This window comes from Montipora capricornis, chromosome 7 (assembly GCF_036669925.1).
Source record: "Montipora capricornis isolate CH-2021 chromosome 7, ASM3666992v2, whole genome shotgun sequence".
NCBI lineage: Eukaryota > Metazoa > Cnidaria > Anthozoa > Scleractinia > Acroporidae > Montipora > Montipora capricornis.
In genome coordinates this window covers 26,943,894-26,956,393 of record NC_090889.1, presented here as the reverse complement: position 1 = coordinate 26,956,393, position 12,500 = coordinate 26,943,894, and the positions used below count along the sequence as shown (strand labels likewise).

At 39.6% G+C, this 12,500-nt stretch overlaps 1 protein-coding gene and 1 long non-coding RNA gene across 2 annotated transcripts in view; both read left to right on the top strand.

The window, feature by feature from the left end:
• The window catches only part of LOC138056688 (uncharacterized), a 5,644-nt gene extending 3,649 nt beyond the window's left edge, over positions 1-1,995 (top strand). Inside the window, exons 3-4 of the long non-coding RNA XR_011133514.1 lie at positions 350-414; positions 1,873-1,995. This is a non-coding gene — a long non-coding RNA (uncharacterized lncRNA). The remainder of the gene's footprint in view (positions 1-349; positions 415-1,872) is intronic.
• Positions 1,996-5,867: 3,872 nt separating this feature from the next.
• The window catches only part of LOC138056679 (uncharacterized), a 13,023-nt gene continuing 6,390 nt past the window's right edge, over positions 5,868-12,500 (top strand). The window contains exons 1-2 of the mRNA XM_068902532.1: positions 5,868-6,356; positions 6,459-6,861. Coding sequence (XP_068758633.1) covers positions 6,273-6,356; positions 6,459-6,861 — 487 coding nt within the window. The 5' untranslated portion in view covers positions 5,868-6,272. The remainder of the gene's footprint in view (positions 6,357-6,458; positions 6,862-12,500) is intronic.

Genomic DNA, 12,500 nt, shown 5'->3' with positions numbered 1-12,500 from the left:
ACTTATGGATCACTCTGAGTGTTAAGGCTAGGCCTCAGTTCTTTGAGAAACCGCATTTCGTAAAGGAGGCAGTCAAATTTTCTTTGGCACTTGTCAAGAACACGAAATTTTTGGCATATTAAATTCTCAAATTTATTTGGCATTAGGATTAGGTTGTACATTTAATCTACAATACAAATTTTGTTTCATATTCCCTTGAGAACCAAATCATAGTGACCACAGTAATGTAGCTTTGAAGTGGACAGGTTTTCTAGAATCTCTCCAGACGATTGATAAGATTGAAATTTAATTATTGATGAGATAAAAGATGACTATTTACATCTATGCTCATCTATGTCTAATTTTACAGCCCGAAAATGGCATAGGAATGGAATTAAGAAGCCCAAGCGGCAGCGTCACCCATCTCTAAGAGGGGTAAGTTGTTTGGTTACTTATTGTCTTCCATTAGGTGAATAGTTATTGCAGAAGACCAATAGAACAGTGAATTCTGATAAAGAAAATTACTACCTGTGAATGAGTGTTGTCCTTAGTAGCATGTATACATATATGTACTGTAAATGGCAGAAATCAGGTGAGGCCTTACGCTACTGTGAATGTGATGGATGAAGAACCTTTTGCTGTTCTACAGTATCACGAACTTCTTTGTGCATCACCCAAGGAAAAATCTGTGACCTGTGTGGGAATCAAACCCACAACTTCCAAATTAGATCATTGTTGCTCTACTGACTGAGCTACAAGGGCAGATGGGAATAGGCTGTGGGAGTTTTAGGACAAATCAGCTTGGCCCAAGCCAAGTCTAAGTGTGAATGAGTGTTGTGCTTAGTAGCTTTTATGCACAGTAGCATGAGACCTCACTTGTTTTTTGTTGATTACATAAAATTACTACTGGTAACAGGCAAAACTGGGGAATTGTTACAAGCATGGGTTGCATTCTGGCAAACTTCACGTTCCCCCTGCAGACATTGATGACCCCATCCCCCCAATAAGACCTCCTTTGCTCAATGTCTCTTCTTGGTAAGAGTGTAGACAACAAGCTTACGTCTGACAAGTGCATTTCTTCTCTCTCTTTGTTAGGAAATAAATAACCAGTTCAATGTTATGTTAAGGTTCTGAAACTTAATTCCAAGAAATGTACTTCTAAGGCTGTGTAAGGATTTTAGTTTTCCACATTTTGATTTTTGTTAGATTCTGTTTGGCAGTTCTCCTGTTCTTGCATGACTTAAAAGTAGAGGCATGAAATTGGATTTTATGTGGATTTATTTTAGTAGAATACAGCTCTCTATAGTGTTCTACTTGATAAGATTAACTGCTATGTAAGGGGTTGTTTTTCACTCACTTTCTAAGCTACAGTATATAATAAATGTTTACTCTCCGCTCTACCCACTGTAGGTTGTGCGGTAACTACAGTACATTGTCACTTCCCAAACCAAGAACTAACAATGGGTTATTATGGTCTCCATTTATGTCCTCCATTTTTTATATCATGCTGCAAACACAGGAACTCCCCTCCAGACTACCAGAAAATATATTTTCTAGTTATGAGAGGACAAATTCTTAACTTCAGTTTTGAATGATGAGTAGTAATGTTTTCCAGTGTAACTATTTTTTCCTTTTTGCTAGTTTTGTACTGTACCTCCATTTTTCCTCAAAAATATTACCGGTAGCTTTCTATGGAGCTACTCAGAAATTTTAGATAAAATCTACGTTGGTATGTATTTTTAAGAGATTAAATGTGAGGGGGAACAGTCTGGAAGGGTACTTATTTCTCTGGTTGTTCAGTTTGCAGATACAAACAAGGTTGTTGTGGAGGGAACTTTGCCTCCATCTTGAAAGTGTCATACTTCCTTTGAATTCTTTTTTTGTTACTTCCAGGTTGATCAAAAGTTCCGTCGCAACATGCGGTTTGCAAAGAAGCACAACAAACTTGAGAACACTGAGAACACTGAGAAAATGGAATCATAGTTGCCTAAAAATACAATAAAAATGTAAACAATGCCTTATGGTTATTTTTTCTTTTAAAAAATGAGATGTCTTGCAGTTTTTTCACTGCTCTTTTGTGTAAATTGCTTTAAACCTTTGAATCCTGAGAGTGAGACCTGTATATGATACTCTGACTAACAATTTTATTTGTTAAAGGGGGTCTGCTTCAGGGATGAAAGTCATTTCAATTTTGGGTTGGACTTTGGTTTTCCCGTGTTTTTCATGCAGATATTTAATTAAAAGATGGATGTAGTATTTACCTCTTACTTGTTTGTCTGTTTGCGTTTCTTTAGGAAATGGAAATATTGCTTGTCTTCTAAATTGGAAAATTTCATAGAAATAATAGTAGCAAGCACTAATGAGATAACCAATATTTTTATTGACTGTCATCAAGACTAACAGGGTTTACATTATCATATGAATAACAAGTATTTATTGATTTTCAAACAGATTCATTGGTTAGGGTTAGTTTCGACGTATGGCGAAAATGTCATTGATTTTGAATCTCCCTCCAAATGTCTGGGAATAATCATAGACAGTAAACTTTCTTGGCAAGAACGCACCAAAAGTCTGCTAAATCCTCTAATAAGAAAAAAGCAGTTATTAGAAGAATTAAATTTTTACCGTCATACACACTCCAGGCCTTCTACTCAAGAGCTTTAATCCTACTGATGGAAATAGGCCCACACAAGGACACAGAAAAACTCTGATTAGGGTGGGAATCGAACCCACGACCTTCGGGTTAGATCACCGCTGCTCTACCGACTGAGCTACAAAGTCAGACGGGAGCAGAAGGTGGGAATTGAGAACGTCAATGTCATGGCATGAATGTGTACAAGTGCAAGGAAGGGTTACGTGTTTGTAAACGTTGGCCGTGTAGCACTTATATTTCAACAGAGATAACTATCAGAGGGTGATGTGGCTCAGTCGGTAGAGTAGGTGTGATGTAGCCCGAAGGTCGTGGGTTCAATTTTCACCATAGTCAGAGTTTTTCTCTGTCCTTGTGTGGGCCCATTTCCATCAGTAGGGCTAACGCTCCACGGTTTATATGGGTGGAAAACTAGCACTTGACATCACCCTCTGATAGTTACATCTACTTAAGACTCTACTTCCAAGTGTCTTGTATGGTATCGTGGTTTGGGGTTCCTGCTCACCCGCGTCAATGGACGACCTTGAGCGAATACACATACGAGCTGCGAAACTTGTTTTTAAACCTCTCAGGAACCCTAAAACCTACACTGAAATCCTATATTAATGTATTACATGATCTGGTAAAGAAAAAACACTCATCTTTGCGTCTGAGGAAAACCATGAACAACCAAATAGCTTAATAAGTTGTAACAAGGTATCCTCCATGATAAGAAATAGAAACGGGGAGTAAATTAAGCGGTTTAATGAAAGTAAGGGTTAATTGGCGGTGCTCAGTCTCGCGGGCGCATAAAAGTTCCCGTAAGTAGGTAGGGATGACGACAACAGCTACGAGAACGCAATGAAACAAAAACAAAGGCTCTGCACGCCCCGCACGTCCGTTTTACAGTTTGGTACATTTCTTAGCCGTTTTCGTCCTCACAAAGACGTGAAATGACCAAATTTGAGTTGAGGTTATGTGGAGGCCGCGAACACCTGACGATGAATTTTCGATTTTGTTTACAACCATCTACACCGTTCATACAAATTTCATTCGTGCAATTACTGCGCCTTTCAATAACATGCGGACTCTACAATTCAAAGCTCAATCGACAAATGCGTTTTTCGCTACCCTCAATCAAATGTTCGGTGGCTCCTCCCAGCTTCCGACTATGTTGACTGAACTGGGCTCAACGATGTGATTTGATTACTGCGCGCTCGACAGGAGTCGGAAGTTTCGGAGCCGCCGAACATTTGATTGACGGTAGCGAAAAACGCATTTGTCGGTTGACCGTTTGAATTTAAGAGTTCGCATGTTATTGAAAGGCGCAGTAATGTTGATACACACTTTCCATGCCGAACGATTTGGAATAGTGGAGATATTTTATTACAATGACGGGAAATTGTATTTTTTTGACAACGTTGTCGTGGCAGTCATCGTCGTCCTCGCTTGAGGTCCCCTTCACTACTACAGTGAAGGGGTTCCAGATTAGAGATAGTGACCGGAAAAAACTGCTTACTTCCGCTCTCCTCGCGCGCTAAAGCCATTTCCCGCCATTTTGAGTGAATGGTGCTTTGCCGGTGCGTGTGGCAATCAAATTCGCAACTTTGCTGTTCCCCTCTGTTGTTTTAATATTCTCGTTGAATACGTGGTCTTTCTACCTCAACCGTGCTGTAAGGAGGTGAGAGGATCTATTTGCTGATAACTCAAAACTTGAAAAGATATCTACGAAGTTCCACTGAGGTAAAGCTAGCTTGACATTTTTTCTTGTTAATAATATTCTTATTTACTCCAAGTCTTCTTGAACTATTAATTCACCACGCGAAACAGTATCGCTTTTCATCAAATTTCGTCTCTCGCCTGAATGAAAAAGTTCGCCAGTAGTGGGATAGAACTTCACCACATTTCCAAGGAAAACATAACTGAAATTTCGAGTGCTGCTCGATGCAAAACGAGGAATACTTCAGCATTTCTCCGCACTTCCAGTCTCGTACAGCCTCTCGTACGGGAAAAATCCCGCTCTTTCAGAAATTTTCTCGTTATTCCCAAGCAAAAATCATCCCAGAACTATAGAAGCTTTCTTTCTTTGGAAAGCGCCGCAAACCCCTCGAAATAACCAGGGGCACCCAGCGTCAATTTTCGGGAAATATCTGTTGGGAAGACGATTTGAGATCTATCATTTTCGGAACATTTGTTGTAAAATTTCTTGCTTGCCTGCCTCTCCTAGGATTTTCGAACTTCTGAAAAATCGTATAATTGCCCATTTTTAACGGATTTTTACCCTAAAAAGGTCACCTAGAATTTTCGGGAGCCTTTTTTCTGGCTGAAATTTTCGAAAAGCTAAGTTTTGATCCCTATAATTTTCGGATCACTAGACTTTCAGCTAGGAAATCCGAACAGATGGAAAATTTTTAGGGGATAAAAATATGCCTATATCTACCATTTAAATACTAAAATACGTTTAACAATGCTATGTTTAAGTGGTTTTGAACTATATTCTCGTTGGGTGCCCTGAATAACTGCTGATTATCTGCCCTTTTGCGAGTTGGTAAAAATCTCTACTACAGAGATTTGGCAACGTACGCACTTATGCGTCAACTTCTAAGCATGATAATTGCGTGGATTATGATTCACGCATTGGCTGTGCTGAAATAAACACCTACGGGCTTATTATTTAAGAAAGGACTAGAGTGACAAAGCTTACGCCAAAAAAATTCGTCACTGAAAGTCATGTATGACTTCCATAGCTCGGCTTCATGTGTTTCAGTAGACTTCCAGTCTACGTCTCCGACGATCTACCAATTATTACGACGTTAACGATAAAGAAAGGTATTTGCACTTTTTGCGTCTTGATCAAGAAAACAATTGAATGAATTTTCCAACAATTGCACAGCCAGTTCAGTTTTACTGAATATCCAGCTGAGTCGAGGCAAAAAATAATACTTGCCGTGTCACAAAGGTTTACCGGCAAGATATCATCATCAGTTTGTGAACTGGCTCATTCTTTTGAATGCGTGTAGAAGAGTAAAATTAAAAGCAATGAGTTTGACATGCTCCACGGAAATTCATTGACAAAAAGTGATTTTGATATGTTCCAAAGCAAAAATTGAAAGTCCATTAACAATTAAAAACCTGTCAAAGGAAGCGTAATAGCACTGTGTGGCTGTCATTGTTTTATTTGACGTTTCTATTGCAGGCCTTTGGCCAATGAGCCGAAGGCGCTGGCAAAATAAGATTTTGCGTGGTTTTTCTTTTAAACCTCTTCCTTACTTGATCTTTCTGTATTTAGCTACTCGTAGACTGTAGCGTATAAGAACTGTCAACATCCTTGCCAAAATCATCAGTTCGATAGTCTCAGAAACTACTCCAAACTGAATTCCGTTTCTGATTATTATCGTTTGAAAGTTTACAATTACAGCTATTTTTAACATACATTCGACTACAGATGGTTGTTTTGAGGACTGATTCTGCCTTTATTCCGGTCATCGAGCTTCTATTTACATTTTTGTTCATGCACTTCTATATATTTACGTTGATGAACTTGAATACAATCAAGATCTCCTGTGTTCCAACCACATGCGTAGGAATAAAAATTCTTCCGTCTAATTTATCTGTCTGGAAACCACGAATGTGAGTTGAATACTAATTCCGTCCTACCAGTGAAATGGCCGTGCCTGAATTCGGTTCGGGTTTTCAGCTACGTTCAGTTCAAATGTGGATTTTTCTACTGTGCTTATTCCCGTGTTGGGTAAGTAAACAAATCGATTACTTAATTTTGAAGTTCACAAATCCCTTTGGTACTGTTTAGAAATAAAAAAATCCTTATATGTTTATTTGAATTTTAATGCAGGCTGATTCCCATACACCATCTGCTGTTCTTAGAAAAAGACAAGATCAATTCTCCAGTGATTTTACTTATGACGACAACAGAAAATGGCTGCCTCGGGAGATTGAGAAAAACCACGAGAATCGAAACAAACAGCTTGTGAATATTCTGGACTGGAAAGAATCATTAACAGCGGGAGAAACGCCACATTCGGGGAAAAAATTATTCAATTTTAATCAAGAGAGTTCAGAAGATTTCTCAGACAGTTTTAAACTTCGGCCTCAAAGGATTCATAACACGTTTAAAGTGAGATCAAGAGAAATTTGGAAACAGCTCCAACCAACACAAAGTCGTGTTGGACGTAAATCAAAGGAGTATGTCTTTCGAGACGTAATCGGATCAAGCATCGAACAACTGCATTCATACGGTGAGTGAAATTTCCAATGATCAAGCTTTACTAAACGAACAGGGATCGCCTCACGGCTTCCAGTAATTAAGACACGAAAAATATGAAGTCTGAAAAATGCGCGAATGTTTTGTATAATTTATTGGCATTCTTCAAGGTGGCTCCCTTCCAGTCCAACGAAATAATTATTTGAAGGTGGAAGGCCCGGCTGAGTCGGGAGTTTGTTAAGTAAATGGTGATTAAATGGAGAGTAGAACGTTTTGCAGCTCTTTCGCACTACATATCCTTTTTGTCTGCTACGCTGGCGTTTTCTGTTGTATGGAAATTAAAACGATGACATTACTCGTAGCAGAGCTGATCGATCGATAACAAGGTTGCATCAGTCTTAAAGCCTCCATCACAAACGGTTTTGAAAAGTGCTTCGCTTTAAAAAACCATTTTCTTCTTATATAACAATGTACTTAGTTGGTTTCAAAGGAGGTCTTCGAAAAGGCCTTTCTTCCCAGCCAGTTCAGCACAACTGCATTAATTAAGATATCCAAAAATGACTTAAAGAGTCATCTGTCAGAAAGCTTAATTATCATATCCTTAGTGTGGCTTTCTTCATATCGTCGCAGCGCTGGGGGTAATCCAGCAATAGAAATTGCCCATTAATTTTTCAGGCAGAAATAGATATATGATTACCTTTCCGCAAAAAACATGTTTTCGCAAAAACAATATCTTGGGTTCGGCAAATGAATTTTCCACCCGTTAATTTTGATATAAAGGGGGTTTTTTCCACTGGAAAAATCAATCATAATCGAAGCTGTAGTCCTGTCCTTATAGAACCGTTGCTACGTAGATACCAAGCAATCACAGGATTGGGTTGAGCAGGATATTAAGGGCTTGATGACATGTAGAATTCAGCCCGGGTTCTGAAATGAAAGTGGCAATTACATGGAGAAGGTTTCAGCCCGGGGTGAACTTCAGCCCGGGCTGAAAATCCTAGCCCGGTTTCACAAACCGGGCTAGGATTTTCAGGGCAAACGGGCTGAAAAATCCATGTAATCGTTATCATTTTTTCAGCCCGGACTGAAAAAGGAACGTGAGCATGCGCATCGATTGTGTTTTTGCATCTCAGTAAATTTTTTCATGGAAATTTGCGTTTTGCGCGCGGGCTGAAATTGAGCATGTAATCGCAACAGCCCGATGGACCGACCGAAATTTCAGCTCGGGCTGAAACTCACCATGTAATCAGGCTCTAAGAAGGATGAGGTGTATGTTATCTGTGGAAGGCTGACTGAGGCCTGAGGGTTTATCACAAAATGCTCATAAGTTATATTGCGATATAAGGAGAAAACTCGGATTCACGTATTGTTTGAAAATACATTGTGTTGTACTTGATAGCTAACACAAACAACTCCTAACGGGGCCCCCCTTATTTCTCTGCTGCTAATGTTACCGAGCCTACGTACGACAGCGAATCCGAGAACACCGGCCTCATTGACTCCAAAGCTGACTCGGTACCGAGAGGCAAAATAACTTATAGCCAATAATAACACAGATTACAAATAAAACCGAATGTAAACATGCTTTTTGAAGGAAAACCTACTTCCAGAGAAAAGCCTCTCAGTGCAGGCGTGCGTTTCGCAAAAGCCCCTGAAACCCTTTCGGTTAATTTCAGAGACCAACTAAGACAGATGATAAGTACTTTGCTTTTCATGTCTTCTTTTCTTTTCTTCTCTATCGAAGTCTTTTCGGTTCTAAAAGGTAACCCCTCTGTGATCCACTTTTTTTCAGTACTAGAAAAGAAAGAAATCCGTACGATCATGTACGATCATCTTCTCCCCTTCACGTGCACTCTCCGAGCCTCCATTCTCTAACCTGAATCTCTACGCACTCAATTTACAAATTCAATGTCTCCTGCTCCATACTTTTTGTCTCCATTAACCTTTCACCTGATCCTCTTTATTCACTCTTAAAGCCCAGGCAAAATGGTTTCAGCATTTGCTTCAACATCCGTTCGATTTTGTTGAACAGCGATGTTGAAACTCCCTTTCAACCTTGTTGAACCGAAGTTGAATCGATCACGGTTGAAAATGAGTTTAAAAGGGTTTAATTAAAGTTTGCTTCAACAACCATTCAACATTTTTTGTTTTCGCGAGTGTTCAATGAAGTTGAAACCGTTTGCCCCCTTTCAACGTTGTTGCGTATGCGCGTGCGCACTAATCGATGTCTGTAACCAAAGTAACAAGTGCCCATAATAACATCCGCGGCTGCAGCCTGGGACTGAGTACCAGGCATTTCGTGAAGCTTTGTTGCATAAAATGTTGATGATGTGCTGAAACCGTTTGCCCACCACAGCAGTCAACATCGTTCACATTCCCTCCTTTACCGGCTGTGTGCTTTCAAAATATTTTGAGCAAGAGCCCATACAACGTAGATTTGATTTTAGTGGTGTACTATATTTCGACTGGCCAAACCAGCCTTCTTCAGGTACAATGAGAGTTTAAAATGGATTACAAAAATTTGGTTTTATCAACGAGTTGATAATGTAAATTGGCCACCGTACAGAGATTCTAAAAGCTGACGTTTCGAGCGTTAGCCTTTCGTCAGAGCGATTCGCTCTGACGAAGGGCTAACGCTCGAAACGTCAGCTTTTAGAATCTCTGTACGGTGGCCAATTTACATTATCAACTCTGTTGATAAAACCAAATTTTTGTATACTACTTCCCCACCGACGCAGCACCACAGTTTCTTTAGAAACTACCCCTTCATTCATTTAAAATGGAATGCTTCTTTGTACATATATATATATATATAGTAAATGGATGTTGACGTAATACTGGAAAAAAATATGATAAAACATGGCAGTTACAACAAATTTGAATTCATATACATACTAAGAGTAACGGAAAAATAACGGAAGTGACTCTAAATAATAAACTGAAATCTAATATCCGCGAAGAAACATATTTGATTTCAGTACATTATTTAGTGTCATTTCCGTTATTTTTCCGTTACTCTTAGTGTTTGAATTCAAATTCGTTGTAACTGCCATGTTTTATCACTTTTTTTCCAGTATTACGTCAAGATCCATTTACTTTATATATGTACAAAGAAGCAATCCATTGTAAACTCTCATTGTAACCTGAGGGAAGCCTGGTTTGGCCAACCGAAATATAGTACACCAGTAAGATCAAATCTACGTTGTATCGGCTCTCGTTCAAAATATTTAGTTTCTGAACTTGTAATTACGCCGATCAGATCAAGCCACTGATCCAACGTACACCGACAGGAAGATTGTCCACGGTTGCTTGCTTCAAAACTCTGGCTTTCAAAATGGCGGTCCAGTTGGACCTCGAACAAGCGTTCGCCTCCAAAAAAAGACTCTGCAGGCTAACTCTAGGCAACGCAATCACAATCATGACAAAACAGGACAATCATATTTAGTCGTATAAATATAACAACTTTCTTTGATTTTCCAGACATGTTTCGACGGTACATCCGTCATCTTCAGTGTTACATATTTTGAAATCGCCGAGGGCTTCGCACGCGTGTGGTCTATAAATTTTCGTGTGCAAGTTGTAATGCTTGTTATGTTGGTGAAACCAGCCGACACTTCTCCACACGAGTGCGCGAGCACTTACTTTCAGACAGATCTTCGAACGTTTTTAAACATTTGCAGAGTTCAGAGTTTTGTAAGGCATCCTGCACACCGGATTGCTTCGAGATCCTGGACTCTGCAGCCACTAAGTACCAAGTGAAGCTTAAGGAATCCATGTATATAAAATGGGAGAAGCCCGATCTCAACCAGCAGGTGAAACACATTAACCTGACTCTCTCCCTGTAAGGAACTAAGCGTCACTCATTTAAATTTTTGTTTTGTTCTGTTTTGATTTAATACGCAATATTGACAACGCAATGTAACGAAGTTTGTAAGATCGCGCGCGCTTTAAATTCAACGGCGATTTCAAAATATGTAACACTGAAGATGACGGATGTACCGTCGAAACATGTCTGGAAAATTAAAGAAAGTTGTTATGTTTATACGACTATCTATATTGTTGCTGCTATCTAGACCTTTTGGAACAATCATATTTCTTTGAATGTTGCCGGTTTTATAAGCTTTGTAATTTTGGCGATCAAAGTTCTTCCCTGTTTCTGCTGACCACACGCCGCTACAGCCACTGGTTTGGCAAACAACAATAAGATATATATTGATTATTCAATGATGTCATGATGTGCTTAGGGCGCATAAAAAAAGGAAAAAGGTGTTTCCAATTATGGTGTCTTTGACTATTCACTCGCCAAGCGCATGCTGTAACAAACATAAAACCGCTTCATGCAATTCAAGACCACTCCAGAATTTTCGCGCGGGTACGTAAGTCTTACGCATTACAAGACACTGCCATGCAATGATGGTTTAAACGTACTTATCAGTTTTTCCTCAAAAATTCCATGCACACTTTCTTGACCGAATGAAATGCTAAAGTGAACTGAACACATTTTATAATCAAATAAATGCTTCAAATTCAGTTATTTAGAGAGACATGTCGAACTCGGAAAAAGTCTTTGAATATGACCGTAACAGGCTACTTTCTTGAGAAATCATTCCAAATTTTGCTATCTGAAAGGAAAACACAAGGTAAGAACATGAAAAATATTTTCGCCTCAAGAAAGAACCAAACACAAAAACAAAGTAATGAGGTATAAGGTGTCTTACTGACACGTGCAATACTGTTTTCTCGTTATGAAAGAGCAGCAGATAACTCTTCCAACGAGGGTCGATCCACTGAATTGTCCAAGGTCGCTTTCTTTGCAATACGCAAAGAACGAACTGTTGCTGTAGGTAGCAAGTCCAAGCTTTCAATTGCATTTCTTCCCAGGGAAAAAAAAAGCGTCTGACGTCTAAATTGCAGTATCCACCCCAACGGGCAAAACGAAAAATATATGGTCTATTAAAGCTATACTAACTACAATGCTAAACGTCCGTGTACAGGGGAAAAGAAATAAAACGACCTATCAGTTACACAATTATGAGTTATCTTTCTTCCCTTAAGCCTTGTATTCACTAGTGACGCAAGTACAAGCGTAAGCAGCTTATGCTAGTGAAAACGAACGTCGACATAAGCATCAAAATCAACCACGGCATCCGCCATTTTGTTCAAATGCTGGGGTGCTGGGATGACCCAGTGGTGAGAGCAACCGGGGTCACCTCGCAGCTCTTACAAGGTCTCACCTGATTGGAGACCACCCTTGAGGTTTAACAAAAGAACAAATAACAGAAACAATGGACCCTAGGCCTAAAACAAAAGGGCCATTGTTTCTGTTACCCTAGGCCTAAAACAAAAGGACCATTGTTTCTGTTATTTGTTCTTTTGCTAAACCTCAAGGGTGGTCTCCAATCAGGTGAGACCTTGTAGCAGCTGCGAGGCTACCGAGCAATCTCCCCCACCAATGTGGCCCAGGTTCGATTCCCAGACTCGGCGTCATATGCGGGTTGAGTTCGTTGATTCTCTACTCTGCAACGAGAGGTTTTCTCCGGGTACTCCGGTTTCCCCTTTTCCTCAAAAACCAAAATTTGATTTGATTTGCGTTAACTTGATAATTTCAATTTACAGTGTCCCCGATTACTGCTCTACGGCGCTGGAAGATTAGACCTTTAAATAAAGTTCCTT